This window comes from Diadema antillarum, unplaced genomic scaffold, assembly GCF_040938485.1.
Source record: "Diadema antillarum isolate AM-2024a unplaced genomic scaffold, OU_Dant_1.0 seq00000700_RagTag, whole genome shotgun sequence".
Taxonomy (NCBI): Eukaryota; Metazoa; Echinodermata; class Echinoidea; order Diadematoida; family Diadematidae; genus Diadema; species Diadema antillarum.
This window is the reverse complement of record NW_027271605.1, coordinates 280,035-306,152: the sequence shown is the minus strand read 5'-3', so window position 1 is coordinate 306,152 and position 26,118 is coordinate 280,035. Positions and strand designations below refer to the sequence as shown.

Below are 26,118 nucleotides of genomic sequence, written 5' to 3'. Positions count from 1 at the left end.
CAATCATCACCAATGGGGAAACCTCTTACTAGTCTCTGCCTTCAGACCTTCCACTTTTTGATTCATTTGATTTTATGTTTAAAGATCAGATTATTTTAATGAGAAAAAAATCATATATACGTAAGAATTCTGCACAGTGTGAATGTTTCCTGGATGTAGATCTAATTTGGAGGGTTATACTTTACTTTCAGCAACTTTCAAAACAGAAATTTGAGCTTGCTCTCTGCGACTTTTTGCTTGACCGAACAACAAGGTTAGGGAAAAGCGGGCCTGATGAAACGACCCTCTGTCCTTTCGGGAAGGGGTGTGACAGCAGAGGTTATGCGGATTTTCTGATTTGTGAAGTAATTTCAGAGGTGTGGTAAGTGTTATTGGGGAATTTTCTGTTTTCTCTGTATGGAGTAGATTGGCCCCTTAATCAGATAATCTCCTTTTGTTTGCACTGTAAAAAAACAATCAATATGGATGAGATTTTTTTTTTTTCAGGGCGGCTGCACCTGAAGCGCATCAACAGGAAATCATGAACACATGCTAACATGGCTTTAAAGAGGATAACAGAGACACAGTGATCAGGGCATGCACAGTCAGACAGCACACTTACTCCTCAAACTCACGTTGAATATATACCACAGATATAGTCTTGTGTCAGTTAAAAAAACCCACACACAACAATAACCCAAAATCCCTAACAACAACAACAACAATGAGGAACAAAGATTTCCATAGATTGTTTCAAATGTAAAGACATGCTCTATTGCACCTGTGCAACTGAAACTAAAGCGTTAATTTTTTTTTTCTCTCTCTTCGGTGCTTTTTTACTCAACATCAAGTCAAGACCAGTGTGTTCCCATCTGCCACCTACCCTTCCTAGAAGCTGGGATAATGAATTCTGCTGTTTTCCAATATCAACATAATTGGCATATCATAATAGTCCCCCACATAGAAATGAATGTCAGGTTGCTTTTTCTGAGGGTTATCAGGTGGTCTAGGGTCATGTATGTAATCCCAAGCGGGGATTATTGGCAGAAGTTATCCAATATGTTGTCCCAATAAATCACCCTAGATAAACAGTGAGGTGTTTTGATATGTTAAAGGTAGGTGGGTGTCAATTTGATTGTTTGATACCAGTTTTGCAGTAGTAATCCATCCACGGACAGGCTGATGCTTGATCTCTTTCAAGCTATGTGCATGATTAATGGATGACATTTGGAGGAGATTGTTTTGTACACTAATCCCAACAGCAATGTTGAGTATACACAAGTCTGGAAAAGCATGAACTTCTACCCGCACAGTCAGACATAGCTGCATGTATTTGGAATTTGAGATTTAATCACCCGTCTATACCCCCAATTCAAATAGTCACATTACGGAGAGAGAAATGTGGAGGGAATATCATTTTCGTCATAGCAACAGCATCATTGAGGTATCAACATCACCCAAGGTGGCAGTGCGCAGTGGAAACAACGAAACGCACCGTGGTTACGTCTCAGATGTTTAATGATCTCTATGTGCATAGTGTTTATGACATGTTTGCAACCATTTAGCCCCATGATGAGATGTCACTTAGCTGACATGGTTGCATCAGCAATTTTTTTTTTTCCATGTTGAAGCGACAAGAATTGATGTTGGGTCTCGACACTGCATGGATACCGCTGTGACTCTCGTGGAATTCTAGCTCCATCTTATAGAAGAAGGATTGAGAGGGTGATGAAATTATTGTGGATTTTATTTTTGTGCACTGCAGACTGAATCTAGCAGAAAAATAATACTGCTTACACTGCAAATATTACGGCAAAATTATAATCATATAAGTTCTTCTCCATTCCATGTGATAAACCAGCAAAAACAAGTTGTTTATAGATAATAGTATCAAGGAAGTAGTCTGGGCAGAATGGAGTTCCAGAACTGGGGTGAATTGCACTTACCCCCCTTTTCTTCCTCTGGAGAGGTACAGTATGTGTAGCTTCTGACCGCAGATCAAAACAAAAGATTAAAGTCTTGGTTATTTCTTGTTGTTTGGGACTTTGAATCTATTTCAGAGTGCCCCAGATTTCTGCAGACAAAGACATTCTCAAATGATTCACTTCTTTCTGCTTTAATTCTTTGCATTTGTACTGTTGTTGTTTGGCTGAAGTTTGAGGCCTGGTTCGCCCTCCTGCCGACCTCTCTGTGAGGGTAAGAGTGCTGCTGAAGGCCCCTGGGCCAGCCCACACCTTTGTCTCCCATATCAGGTGTTACTCCAGACAGCTACCTGCCATGCTGCAGACCCCAAACAAAGTCCTGTTTACACCAAAACTTCTATCCTTCCTCTACCTGCAGTATCCCTACATGTTTGGATGCATGTTCTGACACTAACTAATTGATTGATTAATACATTAAGGATTCAATGACAATAGATTGATTCCAAATTGCATTTTACTATTATGGTTTTAATGGCAATCTTTTTTTGGGAGAGATATCATCAGTTCTTACCTTGATGACTAAGTTTTGTTTGCATTGAAACAAACCTGCAGACTTCTGATTCATTTGGCAAACACTCATTTTTACCAAACCAGGTGTAATTTGGTGAGATGCAACTCCCCAACAAACCTAAACTCCATCACAACAACAAAGACAATAGCCCAGTGAAACAACACATAATGATATTAAAGCTTTGAGTAAATAGGAAACAGTAGTCAGAAATAGAAACATTTCAGATTGCTATGGTCGGTAGGATTGTCTGTCCAGTAATTGTGACAGAAAGGATTTAATTCATCTCTTTATAAATTATCTTTCCTTTTTTCCCTTCCCCTTCTTCTCCCCTTCATCTGTAAAGGCCTGTTACCATAGGGATTTATGGGTGGCCTGATTCATTTACTGCCCACCGGCATACATTCGAATACCATGAAAAGCACTGGTCAGCGAATATATGCATCGAGCTGTATGCTCATTGGTAACAATCAACTCCGGTCAAGATTCTTTGGCTGTGTGTAGTACTGACACAGAGATCACTGATAAACCTCTACACAATTCGTTACAGGTATTCTTGAATATATCAGAGCCGGGGCCAGCATTCTCATGGTATCCCTCACTACGGGGTCTTTAACTCTTTATGTGCCATGGTGGCAACCCCCTGTGTGCCACGTTATTCTGGGACATGAAGGTAGACATGCTTTGAGAAAGAATTCTGTTTTTCCAATGTGTATAACTTCTACAAATTTCTGTTAAGCTGGACATAATAGTGAGCAAAGTTTAGAGGAAAGCCAAACTTTACTTCGATATTAATTGTATGACAAATCTATTTTCAATTTTTCTTTTGAATGACCAGTTTGCTACATTACTGTGAAGGCATGACTTTTGCACATAAAACCGTGACAGAAACTTAGAATGTACACGCAAATCTAGTTGGGAACACTGCTTGATAGTCAATTACCACATAGAATGCCGATTGTATGTAAGATGAACAAAAGCGTGAGAAACGCTTTCATTGTACCGCGGGATTAGCGATTTATCGATCGGTTTTGGCGGCTTCGTTTGTTGAGCAGAATATGCGAAGTTGGCACGCCGTCGACTGAGTCGGACGTGCGAACGTGGCACATAAAGAGTTAAAATGGCTAGCTGACAGGGGGAGAAAGGGATTCCTTCACACCTACAATTTACCCTGAAACATGAGACACCCTTTCCCCTGGAATGGGGGAGAGAGTTCTTACAAAGCACAGGTATCACTCTCTTGACAGTTGACACCAGGGAGACTGGTGTCCAGTTTGCAACGGTCTTGTAGCGCCCTGCGGGGATTCCATACCAGTCCGATATAAAGGAATTGAGGTCGATATATGATTCACTGAAGATATCAACTGTCATCTAAAGTGCTTGTAATTGGTAAATTTTATATTGAGGAGAAATGTCTACAGTTGATTTGGTATATAGATCTCTAATCACTTGGAGTAAAGTCTCCTCTTTGCACAAAAGATACCCTTTTTTCTCCCATCAGAAGGGGGGGGGGGGAGAGTTGACAGGAAAAAAACAGTCAGTCTCTTTCAGGGAATATTCTGGGAGGTTTAGAGACATAATTGCTAGATTTTTCAAGTGCAGATTGTACCCCCCCCCCCAAAAAAAAAAAAGACAAAATAATGTAATGTGTAGTTTTCACTCCACAGACTCACATAAATCACCCACAGCTGGTGTGATCTTTAACTCTGATCAACCCTCAACAGGCTTGGAATGAACTCAGGGAGCCGTCCGGGGTGGTGTAAGAGAAACAGAATAATTGGGTTAAAGCGCTCATCAGTGGGTGAAAATCAATATCACGAAAATAAAGTAGAACAGGCATCACACCTTTGCAGAACAATATCCTCCAGCACCGCCACGGATACCCCAAATAGTTGTCGCTTGATCTACATTTTTGCTCAAGGGGGGTAAGAGTCTGCACCTTCCGTGGTGTCAGGAATCACCCCCATGTGCTTCTGGATTGTTTTTTGATAGACGGTGATTTGAACAATTTCTTCTGTTCGAACGGGGCGATCTAGGGCAAGCTCAAAAACATATCTGCAGAAATGTTAGCATGACTACATGCTTGGATGGTCTTTGCTCATTAGCGGGATTTTGTGTACTCCTTTTGAATCTTCAAAGATATCTCTCCTAATTGTTTAGAACTCCTTCAAAAGCAGCCATACAATGCAGGTGATTTAGAGTCATCATTATAAAAACTATCTTCATCAAATTTTCTCCACTTAGCCATTCACCAGACTAAAAACTTGAATTTTCATCATGATTCAGTGTATGTCATTCCAACTGATGCCTAATTCCCTCCCATCTCCTCTTAAGGGAATTCAGTCTACCTCTGTTTTATCAACTCTAAATATTCATGCTTAGAATTCTCTTGCACAATAAAGATATGTTTATCAAAGGTATGAAATATTCACAAACCTAAAGATGGTGTCCTATTTTGGTTTCTGTCAGTTAATGTAGGTGATTTGAAAAGAGCAGACAGTCTAAAGGTGATTCAAACCAACACAAAGAGCTTTTACAAGGCTGACTGAAGTTTTAAACACAGACAGGACACACTAATAGCCTGGTAGGCTGTTAATGTCTCATTTATGTCTGCTGAGATATAACAAGTTTATTTGCTTGCCTGTCTGCTAGCCATCCAAGGCATCCAATATGCCACACAGCTGGAAGAGCCAAAAGAATTATAATCATTGCATCACGAGTCAGATTACCTGCCACCAATGATGATCTCATTTTAAAGCTGCACTAGCTAGTGAAGTGTAGAAACTATGTCAACAGAAATTTCATGAGAAACAAGTAATGGTTATTGTCACTGACTTCATAATATGACTGAGCATCCTGAATGTGACTTTAAAATGCTGAGAGTTGGTATAGATCTACATTCTTCCAGTTGGTCGAAGGCATGGTTTGATCACAGGTGTGGATTGCTGCCATTTGTGACCAAAAATTAAAAAGACATCCTAATACAAAACTTACCAAATCATTGACATTCCAGTCATGCATCATGTTAAAGAGAAAAATCACTTTAAATCCAAATGTAAGCTTTATTTCATACCTTGAGCACTGAGAAAATGGAAAGAAAGTATTGCTGGAGGATGTAGTGCTCACACAAAGACAAAGAACTGATTTGTGTGGTGGACATGGTGTTCAATTCAGCTACTGGAAGCTCAAGGAGAGACTTATCTACCTGTGATAATTAAGGGGGCTGGCAAGACATGGTGCATGAATACCATTAAAAAATTCCGCCTCCTCCTACCTAGCCAGTCACTCTAATGAGGCAGACCTGATAAGGTCAGCTTGGGTGTCAAGTCTCAGGCTTCTATCAGTGATAGACATCTTAATTGTTTGCCTTGAAGTCATGTGAAACTAATGTGGCCCAATCTTGATACCACTCCCCATTCCACCACGAGGAGCTGGTTCCAAGCTCCATCCACCCCTCCCTACCTCCTTCCATGAGGGAGGTGAGTTTTCTCTCACCTCCCTGCTTCCGTGCAGCCCCCCTTCTACAGTAGAAGTGATGAGAATGTAGCATTTCAGCTTCATGAACGTACTTATCTTTTATGTGCATCTGGTAAAAATTAAGGAATACTCATCTTCATCTTGCAGTCTTGGTATATTCATACAGTTCCTGTGCATGTCTGATAACTTTCAATTCAATCCAGTCCAATTCAAGTAAACACAATTCAGATGTATTGATATAATTTTCTGACAAAAACATAACAACATGCACTTCACTCTTTTTATTTTTTTTTTTTATGGCAAAGGAAGAATTCAGATGATACATTGTGAGATGAAAAGAGTATATTTACTATATAAAACAATAGTGAAACATTGATAATGGAAAGTTATCAAGAACTCCATAGCAAGCTCATTTAAAAAATGGAAACCCCTTTGACGTAAGGTTTAAGAAAATACACTGTAGCAATACATTGTGTCGATGTGTATTCTGAGATATTTCTGTATCAGACAGAGAACAGATGTTTGCCCATACCAGATTTTTCCCTCCGTCCCTTTGTACCTGCCGATGTTTTCGGCTGTGAAGTGTGCATAGAGGTTTGTTGGAGTGGAAAATGGACTATTTGTTTGGGTAGTTGTATATGGGTCATAATAAGGCCAGCGCCTGGACTTGACATTCATACTGGGGGTTTATTTAGCACAATCCAGGGAGCGAGGATGGCTGCAGGGCTGTAGACCTGGAAATAGTTTGTGTCTCAGACTCCATTGTGGCACGCACGTCACCAAGATATGAATAGTCTTGTCACATCCTGGATGTAAAAATAGTATGCAAGTTTCTCACTGTTTTCAACATAATATGATAGGTATCCCCAAAGTGTGGATGCAATGCATTGACTTAGATGGTATCATGATATCTTCACCGTAGACCAAGTCCTTGATTGAATGTGAAGACTGTATCTACTTTTGCCTTTTGTCAATATGTCATCAAAATGATTTTAATTTTCTCAAGCCATACAGATACAAAATGATACATGGTTTCATGGATGATAGTATCCTTAAACTAGTCAATGGTCTAACTGTAATATCATAATGTCGTCACTGTTGTCAATAATCAATAAAACTCAAGGCTCATGCTGTTATCAACTGTTTGCTTTCAAAAACTTCTGGTAAAATAGGAAGATTTTCACTTAAAAGCAGTTAGGAAGAGCAAAATTAATGTTATTTTGAGGTGCCGTGATATATCTTAGGGAAATTTATGTTCTAAGAAGGTCACACGCTGTCTACATAGCATGAGAGTTCAACAACTTGGCCCCTCTTTTTCTTTTATATTTGAACACTGGAGACAGATGACTCCAACATGTTAGATTTTGATGTTTTGATGAACAATGACATTTCAGCTAACGTCTGTATCCATTAGAAATCAGGGACATATGACAATGTGATATGATTTATATTATGATGACTTTTTGAACACTCCATTGAAATATTTTGTTTTCAAAGACAAAATGTTAAAAAAACCCACAACAACAAGGAAATAGACATCAGCAGAGCTATTGATGTCAGTTGAGAAGTGATTTAGACTGTTGTTTTTTTCTGTCATATTTTCATTTCAGTCTTCAGGGTAAGTGAAAAAGGCATCAATTTCATGGGTAATCGGCAGTATGCTAGTTTTGAAATCATATAATTCTGCAATGAAAATATGTCAGAGGTCAACCTGAGGCATGTGAGACTTAACAAGGTTAGGAAAGGGCAAGGGTTGATTTGAAAGTAATGGTTATGGAAGTGGGCATTAAGATTTGAGGAAAAACAGAGAAAAACTACAGCTGCGAAGCAATTGATTACAAGTTATATTTGGCACCATTTTCTTTTTTTTTTAATTCAATGCAATTCAAACTTTCTTTTCATTCTTAAAAAAACTTTTTCATTTTTTAGAGGTAGAGAAGACATGCAGGATAAGGCATTATATTCCAAATACCTGCACACGCAAGCTGCTCTTTCATATCTTTCATTTTGTGTCTGACCACAAGACTAGGAGTGGTCTTGGTTTATAGACATTTTATACTTAATTGCCCAAAGCCAGTATACTTTGGGCACAACTACTAAATTCTAGTTTCTCCCTCAGCCTTTGAGTGTAACGTAAACATCCCGCATAATCCGCTGTCGCTTTGTCATGGTACCTTGATACATCTGTGAAAAAAATTATTGTGGCATTTCAACAATGTGTAGATAAATACTCTTGTATTCCATCAGCCATGCTAAAATTGCTGAACTTGAAGAGAACTCAAAGAGTTACATCCCAAGGTTTACATAGTTTGAAAGTATAATGGTGACATACAGTGACAATTGATGATTACCTTTTGGGGACTTAATTCTTGTGAATATAAGATTCCCTCCTCCAGATATTTATTTTCTGAAAATTGATTCAGTACAGATATGACTAAGAAGCCAATTAATTTGTACATAACAAGCACACAATGTTTACATATGAACGGTAGGCCACGATGTAAAATGTCCCAGGTTTTAGATTATTAAACAGAAAGAAATATTCTACTTGGTACATTTCTTTCATTAGAAGAGTAGATGATATATTCTGTATATGATTGTATTTCACAGGAGCACTAGCATACATGATATCTGAACCAATCTCCCATGATGCTAGAGTAAGGATACTTAATCTTTATTCAATAAACAAATCTCTCAGCATCATATGAGCAGATACACTGAATGCACCGGTGCACTGAAACCAACTTTATTCCATGGTAACCGAGCATCTCGGCCCAAAGTCTACACGAGACCAAAAGGATGTAATGTTATATCTCAAGGATAACAATGACAATTTCTTTAAACTGATCCCTTTAAGAAAACTTCATGTCAGCAGGCAAATGTGTCATCATTCATTCATTGGGGAAGAAAATAAACAAGAGTTAATCCCAACAAATCTTGCCCGTATTAATCACCAATGTATAGGATGGCTCCTTCCATCTACCCTCTACTCTATATCTATTTCTCTCTCTCTTGCTCAGCCCGCTTCCCATCCCACTATATTTCAGCCATCCAATCCCGTCGCATCGCGCTGTCAGGTGCCAATATCTGCGGCGATTAATCTGCCATGAAGAAAACTGATTCTGGCCGCTGGGGGGGATTGCGGGCTGTAAATTGGAAATTCCAGCCGCTGAGATGCTATCGAAGAAGGCATCTTGTCATATCTGTGTAGGGTCATGTGATGTATGGTGAAACCTTTGATTTTGAAGTTTTCATGTTTTCCTTCTTTCCAGCTTGTCAACTTTATTTTACTCTCATTATTCTGTCTGTCTGTCTGTCTGTTAATCTGTTTATCTGTCTGTCTGTTAATCTTTGTCTGTTTCTCAACTCCAATATCAAAGTTTACCCTTTTTATCGAAAGAATTCAGCAAGTGTGTATGGCTGGAAAAGAGGTTTCGCAGAAAAGAGTTAATGTCAAAGATGTGATGGGCATAGAAGACTGAGAGGCATTATCTACCTTTTGTAGATGAAACAAAAACCCAGATTTAGTGCTTCAAAATAGTTCTATAATGTGAGTTAGGGATAGAAACAACCAATGTAAAAATTTGAATCAGTATGATTAATGTTAAGTATTGTTAAATGTACAAAATGTGAACAAATATCTTAAAATAGATATGTTTCTAGACTAAACCATTCACAGTTATGGTTTAGTCAGAAAAATAGTGATATCTCCTTTTATTTTATTTTTTATTTTTATTTTTTACATGATGTCATATTTTGTGATGCAACTGACCTACACATATGCATCAAAAGTGATATCTTGAAAATTTTTATAATCACTGCTCCCAAAGGTAAACAGGGCCTTTAAATTGTAAGACAGAGAGACGAACTTATTACCAACTAGAGAGGGGCCGTCAAAGGCGGCAGACCCACGCCTAAGTACAAAGTCGGGGTAAACATAATGTGCATTCGGTCATCTACCAGAATTCGGCCACTTAATTGCCAGTGTGCTTTATCACCAGCCAGTGAGTTCTACCAAAGATCGTACACTGAAGTGTACTATCTTTGGTTCTACAGTCACATCACACGCAAATCACATCATTACACATACGGTATTAACACTCATTCACGTACAGGAAAGTCCTTAAGTCTCCTCCAAAAATCCATCGAAAATCCCAAATTCCACCGTCAAAAGTGCAGAATCGGAACTTTTCCAAGCGCGCGCGAATTAAGTCCAGTTTTAAGAGTATTGTCTACGCGACGGGTCGCGGAAAAAGCGCTAAAAATCGAGAAATACGCCGTTTTCTTGCGGGATATTTTGATTATAGCAAGCCGAGAGTGTGATGATATCAAAGGTCGTATGAGTGTACGATCTTTGATGGTATCCACAAAAGCAAAAAAGAAAAACAAAATTTACGTACCCCCTAGGCAATTACCCCTATGATTAGTGTCTACGGGAATTATTCAATGCAAGGGTTGAATGCAAATGTCTACTGCACCAGTATTCGGCCACCAACGAGCGCCGCAACGTCCCCGGTGCAATTTTGCACCAACAGTGTAGAGCGCGATGCATTTTCAGCGGCCTTGCACACGCATTGACATTGAGCACGCATATCGTGCAGTGTGACTGCGACCGAGCAAAATGCTCCTCCAACGAAAAAAACAATCAATGTTAATTTGAAAAATCATCAAATATCAAAGGTCGTATGAGTGTACGATCTTTGATGGTATCCACAAAAGCAAAAAAGAAAAACAAAATTTACGTACCCCCTAGGCAATTACCCCTATGATTAGTGTCTACGGGAATTATTCAATGCAAGGGTTGAATGCAAATGTCTACTGCACCAGTATTCGGCCACCAACGAGCGCCCCAACGTCCCCGGTGCAATTTTGCACCAACAGTGTAGAGCGCGATGCATTTTCAGCGGCCTTGCACACGCATTGACATTGAGCACGCATATCGTGCAGTGTGACTGCGACCGAGCAAAATGCTCCTCCAACGAAAAAAACAATCAATGTTAATTTGAAAAATCATCAAATATCAAAGGTCGTATGAGTGTACGATCTTTGATGGTATCCACAAAAGCAAAAAAGAAAAACAAAATTTACGTACCCCCTAGGCAATTACCCCTATGATTAGTGTCTACGGGAATTATTCAATGCAAGGGTTGAATGCAAATGTCTACTGCACCAGTATTCGGCCACCAACGAGCGCCCCAACGTCCCCGGTGCAATTTTGCACCAACAGTGTAGAGCGCGATGCATTTTCAGCGGCCTTGCACACGCATTGACATTGAGCACGCATATCGTGCAGTGTGACTGCGACCGAGCAAAATGCTCCTCCAACGAAAAAAAAACCAATCAATGTTAATTTGAAAAATCATCAAAATACGGGCCAGTTTGTGATGACGGAGAACGAACTTTCATAAATCTAGAAGGACATAGTCCCTCAAATAGGCCTAAACGTAAATTTCGGAATTCTTACGAACATTTGAGCAGCGAAGTCGGATCGTTGGGGAGTTTACGTTTTCGTATGGTAGCGGAAAATCGCAAAGTGAGAAACGGGAAATTTTCGGAATGGTCACTATACCATGGGGTCAAAACTTCAAGGTCACACAGAATTTGCAAGGGTCAACCGATTATCACCAAAATCTAATCGATTCTTTCCTGTCATTATCCAAACATTCCCTGAACATTTCGTGCAAATCCGTTTACCCGTTCTCTTGTTATCTTGTACACAAACAAACAAACAAACAAACAAACAAACAAACATACAAACAAACAAACAAACAAACAAACAAACAAACAAACAAAAAAACAAAAAAACAAACAAACAAACAAACTAGAGAGGGGCCGTCAAAGGCGGCAGACCCACGCCTAAGTACAAAGTCGGGGTAAACATAATGTGCATTCGGTCATCTACCAGAATTCGGCCACTTAATTGCCAGTGTGCTTTATCACCAGCCAGTGAGTTCTACCAAAGATCGTACACTGAAGTGTACGATCTTTGGTTCTACAGTCACATCACACGCAAATCACATAATTACACATACGGTATTAACACTCATTCACGTACAGGAAAGTCCTTAAGTCTCCTCCAAAAATCCATCGAAAATCCCAAATTCCACCGTCAAAAGTGCAGAATCGGAACTTTTCCAAGCGCGCGCGAATTAAGTCCAGTTTTAAGAGTATTGTCTACGCGACGGGTCGCGGAAAAAGCGCTAAAAATCGAGAAATACGCCGTTTTCTTGCGGGATATTTTGATTATAGCAAGCCGAGAGTGTGATGATATCAAAGGTCGTATGAGTGTACGATCTTTGATGGTATCCACAAAAGCAAAAAAGAAAAACAAAATTTACGTACCCCCTAGGCAATTACCCCTATGATTAGTGTCTACGGGAATTATTCAATGCAAGGGTTGAATGCAAATGTCTACTGCACCAGTATTCGGCCACCAACGAGCGCCGCAACGTCCCCGGTGCAATTTTGCACCAACAGTGTAGAGCGCGATGCATTTTCAGCGGCCTTGCACACGCATTGACATTGAGCACGCATATCGTGCAGTGTGACTGCGACCGAGCAAAATGCTCCTCCAACGAAAAAAACAATCAATGTTAATTTGAAAAATCATCAAATATCAAAGGTCGTATGAGTGTACGATCTTTGATGGTATCCACAAAAGCAAAAAAGAAAAACAAAATTTACGTACCCCCTAGGCAATTACCCCTATGATTAGTGTCTACGGGAATTATTCAATGCAAGGGTTGAATGCAAATGTCTACTGCACCAGTATTCGGCCACCAACGAGCGCCGCAACGTCCCCGGTGCAATTTTGCACCAACAGTGTAGAGCGCGATGCATTTTCAGCGGCCTTGCACACGCATTGACATTGAGCACGCTTATCGTGCAGTGTGACTGCGACCGAGCAAAATGCTCCTCCAACGAAAAAAACAATCAATGTTAATTTGAAAAATCATCAAATATCAAAGGTCGTATGAGTGTACGATCTTTGATGGTATCCACAAAAGCAAAAAAGAAAAACAAAATTTACGTACCCCCTAGGCAATTACCCCTATGATTAGTGTCTACGGGAATTATTCAATGCAAGGGTTGAATGCAAATGTCTACTGCACCAGTATTCGGCCACCAACGAGCGCCGCAACGTCCCCGGTGCAATTTTGCACCAACAGTGTAGAGCGCGATGCATTTTCAGCGGCCTTGCACACGCATTGACATTGAGCACGCATATCGTGCAGTGTGACTGCGACCGAGCAAAATGCTCCTCCAACGAAAAAAACAATCAATGTTAATTTGAAAAATCATCAAAATACGGGCCAGTTTGTGATGACGGAGAACGAACTTTCATAAATCTAGAAGGACATAGTCCCTCAAATAGGCCTAAACGTAAATTTCGGAATTCTTACGAACATTTGAGCAGCGAAGTCGGATCGTTGGGGAGTTTATGTCTTCGTATGGTAGCGGAAAATCGCAAAGTGAGAAACGGGAAATTTTCGGAATGGTCACTATACCATGGGGTCAAAACTTCAAGGTCACACAGAATTTGCAAGGGTCAACCGATTATCACCAAAATCTAATCGATTCTTTCCTGTCATTATCCAAACATTCCCTGAACATTTCGTGCAAATCCGTTTACCCGTTCTCTTGTTATCTTGTACACAAACAAACAAACAAACAAACAAACAAACATACAAACATACAAACAAACAAACAAACAAACAAAAAAAAAACAAACAAACAAACAAACAAACAAACAAACAAACAAACAAACATACGGAACCCTTTACATAACCCCCTGCCGATTTTCATCGGCGTGGGTAACAAACAAACATACGGAACCCTTTACATAACCCCCTGCCGATTTTCATCGGCGTGGGTAATGAGGAATTAACCCTTTGAGGACGGACTGATTTTGCTACGACACACATTTCTTATAGACACCTGCCCGAATATGGGTTAATGAGGGGGGAGTGTTGAGAAAGATCCTCAGTTGGATGATGTGGTAGAAATGAGTATAATACAGAATGATATAGTGTGCATAAGAAGGAATCGTATGCATTTGTCCTCTCAGAAAATACTTACAGTGCTATTTAGCGATTATTTCATGAATATTACGGAGATGGACATTTAGTAAAGAGATAAAAAGATACATCTAAAGATTAATGAATGAATGAAGACATATTGGACAGATTGGACATATTGGATAGATACATGTAGGTGGCAACAGCCAAGAAAAGAAAAGATGGTAGACATGTTAGGAAGTACTGGTTAGATGTTCCCAAGCTATTCCCTTACACACACAAACAAGAAAGAAGGCGTCAGTTGTAGAGGTGAGAAAAACATGTCCTGAAGAATTTATACCTGAGAGAGGTAGAGGGGGAAAAATGATTTGATTCTCTTTGATATGTCTTAATTGACCGAACATGAGTCATTACCTCGGCATGCCAAAGGATCATGTGTCCTGATGTGGCAGCTTTTGATGTAGCAGCTCAGCGGTTCTCTTCCCACCCCCTCCCTCCCCCACCACCTCCATCTGTCTTAGACCCTAATCACTCCATGCTTCCAATATACACTGACATTAATCCCCCAATGTCTGCCTTCCATTTGTCAGCACCACTAAATCCTGAAGGGAACCAGTCCAGAATGGATACATCTAAACACGCCTTAGAAAAATGATCGGAGGAATATGTATGCTAATGGCTCTTACTCCACTTGTGAAACTGCAGGATACGGAGACAAAAAATTTTGTGTCTCATATCGTGTTATCATGTTCAAATCTAGCCATATTTGTTTGCCTTCCTCACAAGCTGGGCTGGATCCATTTCTCCCCCCCCCCCTTTTTCTCAGACTTTTCATCAGACAACCAATCTCTTTGTCTATATCTCTGTCATGGAACTGATTTTCTTCTTTCTTTGCTGATCTTCATATTACAGCTATCTGTAGTGAGAGCAATTCAATTTATTTGGACAATTTTTGACAAATGCAATGCCACATTTTTGTGCACACTCTGTTCCCACAGAAATCAGTGGAACACACTCCAGTGACAGACCTTCCCATTGTAACTTCAGAAGACACTGAAAATAGAACCTCGAAAGAATGATTTTCCCTCAGTTCAGTGTCTTTTTTTATAAACTCTTGGCTTGTTGTAACATGTTGCCGTGGTAATGGCTGACTGTAGTGTATTAAAGGGATGGTATAATTTTGGTTGACATGGGGATTCAGATTTTAACTTCTTGCAAGATAATTAGATACACTTTATGAAATATTAAAGAAAATACAATGCTAAGAGGAATTCACAGTGTATTTGATGGAAATTGGTTTTTGAATGGCTGAGACATCCAAAAGCAAAGTAAAACAAAGTGGCCCTAATATAAGATGGGTCCCACCTTTAATCAGGACCTCTTTGTTTTTGGATAAAGCAACCATTTCAAAACCAATTTTCATCAAATAAACTTTAAATTTCTTATAGAATTGTATGCTTTTTCATAAGAGGTTTCTCATTATCTCACAGAAAAAAAGAACCTGGAAGCCTGAAGCCCCATCTTGACCAAAAGTATATCATCCCTTTAAAATCTTAACTGTGAAGATTGGGTTTGCTGACAGTTATTGAATTTAGCCATGTTGTCGACTATTTGTCAGTGTTTTGATAGAATATAAAGAGACTCCTAATACCAATTTTTGAAACACATTGTTGATTAATAACTTGTTATTTTCTGGGAAAACACCAATTATCAATCTGTATTATGAGCAATACTGCATGAATATATCTGTGGAGATATTTAAACGCGAGAAATGAATGATGACAAAATGACATTTTTATTGACCAAAAAGTTCTTTTAGAGAATTTCAAAAACTAAAGTTTAAAAAGTCATGACCTGCTATTGACCAAAACTCAAATAGAGAGTCACATTCACAGTAAGAGGTGCACAGATATCGTGTTGTCAACAAGGAAGTTGGTATTACTATGTGCGATATATATTTGAAAATATCTCTTGAAAGACATGGAACTTGTCATTCAATATCTAATTATTTTATCTTTTCTTTCTCTCTGCTTTCTCTATGGTGTGTCTTTCCTACAGTGCTGGAGTTTTTGAATGCCCGGAGGATCGGTTACCGCTGGACTATGCCAAGGTATGTGGGTGATGTAAAGTTTGCCAAACCTTTCACGACGATGTGGTGTGTGTCGTCGTATGTCCATTTCAGTGAATACATTTACCACCTTAAATAGAAATGGAAGGAGTCATATTAATTGAATAATCCGCTCGAGTTTATATCAGGATACCTCAGTTTCAGAGATGGGGTTTGGGGGGGGGGGGGAGATAGTCTACAGTAGAAGTGGAAATTTTTGCATCATTATTTTTTTTATGCTCAGTCGACTGAACTGAATTTCACATCTTTTAATTTCATGGAATCAAAGAGATCAAATATTACAAGTCACACAAAAATATATTTGAGGGCTTTTATTTTCATGCTAGTTTTATGTTACGTGAAATCTGCAAAAACTTCCACCTTTACAATATGATTATATTTACCCCTTTGTGCACCTTCAGTGCTATATTGACACAGTAAACCTCATAGCGTTGTACACACTTTCCAAAGTCTTTGGTGCAAAAAGGGTTAAAGTAGATATTGGACTCCATCCTGGTGTCTGAATGGACATAGTGAAGGGTTAGAATGGCTTTAATCTACCTGGCATGCTTTGCTATATATGTGGTGTTGTTAGTACACTTTGTATGTGAAAGTGTCAAGTCAAACCTAGTGAGATTACAAGGAAACTAAAGGTAAGTATGAAAAAAACCCCAGATGTATCACACAAGTATATTTTGATCAAATGAGAAATGTAAATGACTCATTATTTTCAAGAAATTGTAAATTGCCCAGTAATTTATCAGTTCTCCATCTTTTGTGTGTAGTCTTGGTATTTTCTCTCATGAATGCAATTCTGAGTCTTTTGTTTTCCATTACAGATTTATAGGCAAGTGATTTCCACCTCACTACCCTTTTGCATGAATTTGTAAAATATTTTCCAGTTTAGAGTTTCAGTTTAGGTTAGCTTTGATATGTATGTGTGTCTCTGTGTTTGTATGTATGATATACAATATTTTGTTTCCATGAATTCAGATTAAATGCTATCTGAACATATTGTTGCCACTACTTGCCAGTATGTAGGTCATATATGTGTACCCATTTTCAAGGGTGATGGAACTAGATGAAGTCATGCCTACAAAACTTTTGTATTGCTTTAGATAGAACTTTGAGACAAATATAACCACAAAATGAAAAAAAAAAATTGATATAAAAACCTCTACTTCATTTTTGTCCAACTGTTTGACTATCCACAACTGGGTTGGGATTCTTTTTCTTTCATGCAAGAACAACTGCTTTTTCAGATATTCACAAAAACTGTGACCCAATATCATAAAAGATACATAAAACTTCTCAGGTGGACGAGAGTTCAATCATAATCCAGGCATGATATTGCACACAATTGTGGCATTGTCAAAAGATTCCCATTGTCCATCTTAAAATCTGTTTTGAGAGAGGAAGAGAGAGGAGAGAGGAAAAGTTCATCAATTGGAGTTCAATGCACTCTTTGTCTTTACTTTACGGTGAGAACAGGAAAGGTTATTACATTGCTTCTGTGTATATGAGTGGGTTTATTGGAGGGGTACAAGATGGGATGGGGGTATATAAGTAGTGGGGGTTAGGTGAATAGGTAGAGGAAAAATTGAAGGTAATTACATCTGAGATTGTGTTTGTGGGTCATTTTGTGGACGTGTGTCATCTTTGGCAGTGACATTGGAGGCAGGTAATTACATTACCTCTCTGTGGAATTGTGGAGAATTGGAGTTGATTTACAGTGTAGAAAATGATAGGGAAAATATATATTTGCTCTGTTTGTGACCCATTCTCAACTTGGCCATATGCAGTATGGCTGGTGTGGCTGTTTGAACAGGATTTTTATGAATTTTTTTTTCAATTTTAATTTATGTAGAGCGAAAGAAAAGCTCATTGTTCAACACAATCAAACATTTGTTTCCCTATAGAAATCAAGTCTATGAGTTTCAGTTAACAGTTCTGATGGCATTCAGTATGAAAGAGCTGTAGAAAAAAGGTTTTAACCCCTACTGTTTTCAAATGTCAGCAAGTTACAAGCTTCCAGCAGATAGTGGCCCAGTATATTGGCCCCTACTCTGGGAAATTAAAGAAACTGAAACAACAACAAAATTAAATCTAAAATGCATTCACATTTACTCTATCAGAAAGGAGTTTGTATCAGTTTTTCATTGTAGATGCATTTGCGAAGCAAATGAAAAATCTGTCTGGGGTGATGGTACGATCCTCAGTGGTTGTACGATATGTTACTTCCGGGGACATTTTGATCAAATGTGTCATATTAATGTCATGTGACCTTTGAAAAGACAACACCATAACTGATTGATTGATGTATACCCTAAATTGACTTACATTCACAATTCACAACCCACTCTCTTCCATAAATAGACAATTCTCTAGATATATTTACATGTCTTTTCAATCAGTAATGTCTGATATGTCCAAATGTAGCATTAGCTTTACACCTCTCTTTGCATGCTGTGCCCTTGTCATTCTCATTTGATCTCTTTCTTTGTTGCATAACCTTCTGGCTTTGTTCAAAGTTTATTCATGTTGTCTTGTGTGGTTTGTCTGCGGCTCATAGTTTCACATTGTTTTCTTGTCTGGTCTTTTGCATTCATGAAGAACACCTTTAAGGATTTTTTTTTTCATGTCAATTCAATCTTCCTCTATTTTCAACATTTGTATCCTTTTTTTTCAACCTCGTCTTCTTCATTGTGTTAATCCATGTTAGAGAATTATAAATGATATCTGATAATCTTGCCTGTAGACACACATTTTGCTTACATATACCAAGGAGGTATACCTCCTTGCATACACGTAGCTAAGGCTTGAACTGTACCTGGTATTCTAGTGTGAGCTTGAGCAACCCATAGTCCTTAAAGGTTGGACAAATTTGATCTTTGTAGGCAATAATGCCAAAGCCACTATCCAGATGTGCGGCATTGATACACATAGCAGACTTTCTTCCCTCCCCCCCCCCCCCACCCCTGTACCACTGAAAGACGATGGTAGCTTAAACACCGGTCTCTCATCATTTGTAGAGAGAAGTGGCTGAGGGGTAAGACACATTCCCTAAAGCTCTCCACTCCCCCATTCCTCAATCCATCCACATCTTCACCAAAACATCCTCGTTTGCGGAGGAGCTGTGGGACATCATCAAATCTGCCCCGAGCAGGAGTGGACGAGAGCTGACCTTTCGCTGTCCGCCTTGGGTTATCACTCCAGGAGTGGTGTCTGGCATTGGAGTCTTTCTTTTTTGTGCGTTCTTATCATATTCTACTGCCAACTGGAGATAGGGGAGGGTCTTGGGCCGAACTCCTTTTCCTGTTTCATCTCAGAAGAGGATTGAGGAGTCAATATGATTGATGTGCCTCCGTTTGGTGTAAATACACTTCCAGTAATCAGAGTTATTTGGTGTCTGTTTCAAGGAGATTTCCACAGATAGGCAGACAGAACACCCCCAGCCGTGGATATCTCCACGATTCCGGTCTTTCAGAGTTCAACGTTTGCAATTGGCTGTGCTGTAACTATTCATGATATCACCTTTTTCCTTTTTCTTTCTTTTTTTTTTCAACGGATGCTTGATTCATAGACCTTATTTCCTACGTTTCTATCAGTAGGTTGCACCTCTTTCTTTCAACATGAATATTCCATTTCAGATGCATTGCAATTCTCTCTTTTTTTGTCATGTGAAGCTGGTGAAACTTGTCACGGGGATGTTAATTGCCTACATCACTACATAGCATCCATTTTACAGAGCTTAGGAGTGCTTGGCACACCAGTTACCAAACGTGGTGATGTAGCTGGCATTTCAGGGTCCATATTACTAGTAACAGGTATCATTGTGTCATGTGGTTTCATGACTTACTTCCTCTTTAGATTTCAGACACTACAAGGCTCTATTTCTCTTGTAATGTGATTTGATTTGGTAAGGGAATTATAACATCACATTTTCAGAGCTACCAAGTCTCACGCATTCTGAGTGAGACTCAAGCATTTAGGGGCCGTCTCATGATCTCACGCATGGCACCCATTTTTCTCACGCATCGGGCGAAGTCTGAAAATTTGGCCTGTAATAAGGATCATAGCTCAAAGGATTAAAGTGATAGTTGCAACTGAAGGTATATTTCCCTTTTGTCTTTCAAAATAAGTAAAAAATAGTCACTAAAGTATGCATCTGATCACACCATTAAGAGCTAAAAATTGAAAAAGCTCCCTACCGTGGGAGGCCACAGGGAGGAAAAACCCCTCCCACACCCTCGCTCACGTGCGCATTCGCGCGCCGAAATGCTGAGTCATGAAAATCTCACTCATAAATTTTTTTTGAACTTGGCATCCCTGCATTTTTTTCCTCGCAGCCAGAAAACTCATATTCATTTTTAAATGATGTGGATGGATTAAGCAACTTTTCATGGACTTAATAATGAGGGTGACTGTGCAAAAGGAGCTACAATCCTGTGAAACATTAGGGAGATCTTGAGTGGCTTACAAGGTCCATGTTGTTAATAACCATCATTCAAATTGTCACAGTGGCTCATAATGGCTTCATTATTTGTCAGATTGTGCAGCAATTTCCACAGATCATCTGTCATTGTTTAATGCCTTCATTTAAAATGAGCCGTGTATTTATGCCGATGCATCTTTGAGCTCATATGCCAACACTGTAGGAAGTCCTCCTTGAGGTGAGGTGCGTATACTAGTACCTGCCGGTTTAAAGCAACAGTTTTTCTATTGGTGCGGATGCACCTGCTAAAGTAGCAAGAATTAGGTGAAGATGCGGTGGCTGCACATTGCATATGTCGTATCGAGATTTTGATGGAGGTAGCTGGCAGGCCCAGTATTGGATTTCATTTGACGTTGATGTGTTTGGAGTGCTTTTACCCTCCCTCCCCCCCCCCCCATCCCACAGTAGAGCTACATGTGTGTGTGTGTGTGTGTGTGTGTGTGTGTGTGTGTGATACACTGTCAGGCTGTTAGGTTTAAAAGCTTCCCTGCATTTCAGCCGAGTCCCCAATCTAGGCTATCACATTAGAGAGAGAGTGTCTGTGTACGTATGTGTGTACGTCCATGTGTGTGCACGTGTGTACTGGTTGTTGTTTGGTGACAGACAGAAGACAGTCTTTTGCTATCTACTGAAGATAAGTCTTCACCCCATACCCTTCTTCAAGCACTTCTCTCAACTTCAGTACTTTTATATCATGACAGCTCCTTTTCTCAGTGAGTGGTGTATATGTTCAGAATGAGAGAAATTTAAGTAATGTCTGAACTTCATCAAAGAATTCCTCGAGGGATAAGATAAAAGAGGTGGGGAAATCGCTGTGGGAGCATATTTACTCTTGAAATTGTACATGCAAAGTTTTCAAGGGCATGGGCAAGATTGAATATTGACACAGTTTGAAATTCTTCTCAGTATCATTGCTCTGTCAGCCAGAAGCTATGCATGCCTTGAAGATTACTTAGTGCCACCTCATTTATAATCTAGTGATGTGTGTGGATAGACATCACTGATTCACTGGTAGTTTGACCAATTTACTCTTGATCATTGGCCAAGTAAGACTACTGTTCTTTTGCTTCTTTGGTCAATTCTGGGGTCATTCTAAGGTCAACAAGGCAAGGTATATCAATATTTTTCTTTGCCATCTACAAAAAGTAAGATTATATCTCCTCCATATTATGTGAGCTGAAGAGAAATCTATAAACATAACACTGGCTTAACATGACTGGGACTAAACTATCATGTGATTCGACTGCAAGTGCTGGAGTGGTATATTTTCCACTCATCAAATTAGTTTGTTATATTATGAAAAGACACTTCTTGGATGTTGGCAGTCACTTACTGATAGGAGTATACTTTCTGAGTGCGCATAATGCCTGTTTGCAAAATTTCCAAGGCTAGCTTGTGTAACTATTGTGAGCTTGTCAGCCTCTTATGATTCAGACTGTTCAACTAGAAAATTAAAAGCTCATCCAACGTTTAGAGATTGTTTGTGGAATTTCCAAAGCATTGTGTTGATATCATTATCATAAGTCATGAATGAAATCTGGTCATATGATTGCTTGGCAGGTGTGTGCTATTTTTCTCTTCGCTGTTGGCATCCAGTGTTGTGAATCATATCTTAACCTTGCATAAGAGAAACGATACTTAATCTTCCCATTTTGCAGCTGAGAGTTGGAGGAATGTAATTAAAGTCTTTTGTGCATACAGTATCTCCAAGGTGCGTCACTTCTAATTCCCGTTTCAGGAGTGATCATAATCGCAGAAGGACATTAAGTGAACATTTTGCTGATTAGTCAGCCACAAATAGCCTGCGCTGTATTGCCGTACCCTGCTCACCGGATCATTAGCGGTACGCCAGGAATATCTGCTGGTTACTGTTCTCGTTTTTCAAATAAAAGATCTCAGTTAGTTTCCATCTCGACCGAGAAGACTGAGGAAGATGTCTGTCTTTACATCCTGTGTGAAGAAAGTAAGGATGGTTTGGTGACTGTCATTGTTTATTTAGCATGCCTTCTATATCAGTTTAGAGTTCTAATGTACTGCCTGTGTCTACTCAGTATTGCTGATGCATGACCTTTGACACACGTAATAAGTTGCCGTTGTTGTTGTTTTTTTATTAGAGATGGAATGAAAACGGAAATTAATGACCTGTGATTCAGACCAACATTGCCATAGCTATTTATTATATTTCTCAACTTAAAGAACTGGGATATTTTGTATGTGTGTCTAGGTGAATATATATTTTGTGATGTCATGCTTTCTTTGAGAGAATGTTGCATGTACAGATAATGTATGAATTTTTTATTTACAGTTGTAAATGATTATTCTAGCTGTGTATCAATAAGCAACAGAAACTGAAGTGTAACTGCATTCTACAAAAGGCAACCAACTGCGATATCAAAGCAATTTTAGTAGGAATTTCATGCCCTCATTTGCGAAGTGTTTTTCTCTATGTTGTAAGAGTGTGTATGTGTTTGTTTGTTTGTGTGTGTGTGTGTGCACGTAGTGTTTACAGTCATGTGTACAGAATGTGCACACTTACACGTGTTCATGTGCGTGTCCTGCATGTCGGTCTTTGTCTTTATCAAAAAGTGTGACTGTTCATACACCCTTATTCAGTCATGCTGAGATGTTTGTCAACACCCCCAAAAATATTTCATCACAAATGATGGAATGTCAGGGTTACTGGTGTGAGTATCACGAAAAAAAAAAAATCAAATCTTTGTTCAGTCACCTTGATGACAAATGTCAGTTCTATGTAATGTATGACTAAACAGGGATGCTTTCAGATTTTCTTTACTCAGAAAAGCAGTTCTGTCCAATCAGTTGCTTGCCATTTTTCGATTGCAGATCTACCCAGATGACAAGATGTCGGGGGACATTCAGATGCTGATGGTGAGATGCCAGTTCTACAAGGATGGCTGCCGCTGGACCGACCAACTCATGACCCTGCAGGTAAATTGATTTATGTCATAAAATCCTGCGAATTCCTAATGTGTAAAATTTGGCCATCAGTCAAATGTCCATCCAAGTTATAGAAGATTGTCCATCTGTAAGCGTCCATTGTTTTATATGGTGCCTTTGTTAATAGTGATGACTCCATCATAGATTTTTTTTTTTTTTAATTGGATGGTTGAATCTAGCCTTTCATTTTTCTCCCATTTCTGTGAAAGTTTACAGTTTGGATGGATATGAAAGATGTGTCTTTGTCAAATTATTCATATGAATGAAATGGCAGATCTTATCTTGGGCACAAAACCAGTATAGCATTCATGTAGCAAACACTTTTAGCACCTTTTTTCCCCTCATTTTTTTTTTATGTGACAGATGTGCTGACATTGTATGAACAGCTTAGGGATCCAATCTACTCTTTCTCTTTTTCTTCACAAACTGCTCAGAATTATTTAGAAATGAAGACAACTGTCTTCAACAACGTTACATACATAACCAACATGATCTCATAGCGAACACATTATGTTCCTATTTTTTCTCATTACAAGTAGCTCAACAGTTTCTAGAGTTATATGGTATGTGTGCACTTCTCCTATTGAAAGGATGGAGATGCTGGCCTATATGATGTTCCTGTACTTTGAAGTATGAGGAAAGCGTTCATATATCTCTCTGCGTACTTGAGTCTATAGAGATGCCTTGCCGTCAGAAAGGTGGTTATTGATTTCGATATCTTGCTCTTCACAAGCCCTGCCATCTACTGCCTTGAGACAACGCAATTTTCCGTTCTGATCTTGAGTCGAGAGTGGGCACTCCATAACCTCTCTGTAATGACTGAACATTGTCCTGGGGGGCAAGAAATGATGAGATTCCATCCGAAGTATATTTTGTTGCGATGATCGTGGAACCAGATGGCGCCGTAGTCGATCTGCACCGTCGCCTGCGGCCACGAAGCCTGCCACAGAGCAGTCTACCCGTGACACTCCGTGCCGCTCCCGTAATTTGAAAACTGGTTTACCGTTAATTGCGCTTGTCCGAGTCGAGCTCCACGACCATCTGTTTAATGGCCTGCAGCATCATGCTTGTTTGGATTTGCATCCAAATTTACTGTCATGCTAGTTGTCTGTATAGTGCTTGCTTGGCTGTAAAATTTTTCACATTTTGTCATCTTTAAGATTTCTTCAAAATATCCTTTTAAGATTGTGTTCTGTGCAGCTCTCCCCATTTATGAACTCACTAAACTTACTATTCATCACAGGATATCAAAACTGTTCTCCAACTCTTTCCCCCCTTTAAATCCTGTAGTTGTCTTTAATTGCAACAAAGAAATCTTGTGTCAGTTTCTTAAAGCTCATGGGCCATACGTACATAGACTGTAGTGATACACATACATTACAGGGGGGTTGATATAGCACTAAAATGGTCCGTCCTCTATTGCACAAAATATCTGGAGTGTTTCTTATCTGGATACAAAGGTGTACATGATTATTCAAATTTAGGTCTTGTGTTTATGTTGTTCTTTCAAGTTACCTTACACCCACACCAGTATTAGATGAATATGGATAGCATGGCTGCAGGTTGTTGTTCTTTTTTCCAAATAATTATAGAGGCATCTGATGAAGACATAAATTCAAGCATAATCTAATATTAAACTCACCATGTAAAGCCCATTAAGGGCACCCAAGAAGTGTCCATGATACATTGTAGGTCATGAAAATGTATAACTGATTGTTTTGGTGTCATCTTAAAGCAATTGGGATAATATCATCAATATGCAAGGGAAAAAAAAAAGCAAAATTATTCACTTTTCAGTGCCAAATCAGAGAGCCGGTTTGACCTTTTTTATGTGCCTGGGCTTGCAAAACTTTTTCTTCAGCATTCAGCAATCCATCCAAAATTGACCAAATAGTGGATTAGCAATCCCACTCAGGTGTAGCAATGTGCCTCAGTCCAATGGCAAGGCCATGGTGACACAATAGGGATTAGGGGGATCAGCTAATCTCTCTTCATTTGCAATTTAGTTTTCAGACATCTGTGCCAATCAGGCGAAAAATGCAGTATAGTGTTTGTACCAATGGTTCAACGAAGGTCAATGCAGAATTTGTCATTTGTAATTCTTAGTGCCATTCCCTCCCATCGTCATCCCCTTTCCCCAAAAAATATGTGGGCATAACCTGGTTGTTGGAGGCATCGCTTGTAAAGAAGGTGCGACCTTTAAATTCTGACTACTTATTATTGGATGGGAGGCTTAATGCGTTTTACAGCCCCCTACTTCATTGTCGCACTGCACCCTTTGATTAGCCAGCCACCGACCCAAGGACAATGGCAGGGTCTGCGCTTGACAACGGGGTCTTCCCACTCACATCCTGACAGGCGCGATTATTAGAGCCGCCTTGTCAGGAATATCTTGCAAAATATTATGTGATCGGATGTAAACAAGTTATTTTGCCACATATTTTGGCAAATGAACAATTACTTATCGGAGGTGTTGCTTGTAATGCAGCAAAGATATATATCTATAAATTCTTCTGCTGTGGAAATAAACAAAGAAAAAACACTATCATCATGTTTTGGGAAGTTACAGGCGACTGATTCATTTGTATTCGTGC

At 39.3% G+C, this 26,118-nt stretch overlaps 1 protein-coding gene across 1 annotated transcript in view; it reads left to right on the top strand.

Moving 5' to 3' along the window:
- Positions 1 to 26,118, top strand: part of LOC139737705 (TNF receptor-associated factor 4-like) — a 103,943-nt gene that overhangs the window by 48,539 nt on the left and 29,286 nt on the right. Inside the window, exons 2-3 of the mRNA XM_071648384.1 lie at positions 16,023 to 16,074; positions 23,411 to 23,515. Coding sequence (XP_071504485.1) covers positions 16,023 to 16,074; positions 23,411 to 23,515 — 157 coding nt within the window. The remainder of the gene's footprint in view (positions 1 to 16,022; positions 16,075 to 23,410; positions 23,516 to 26,118) is intronic.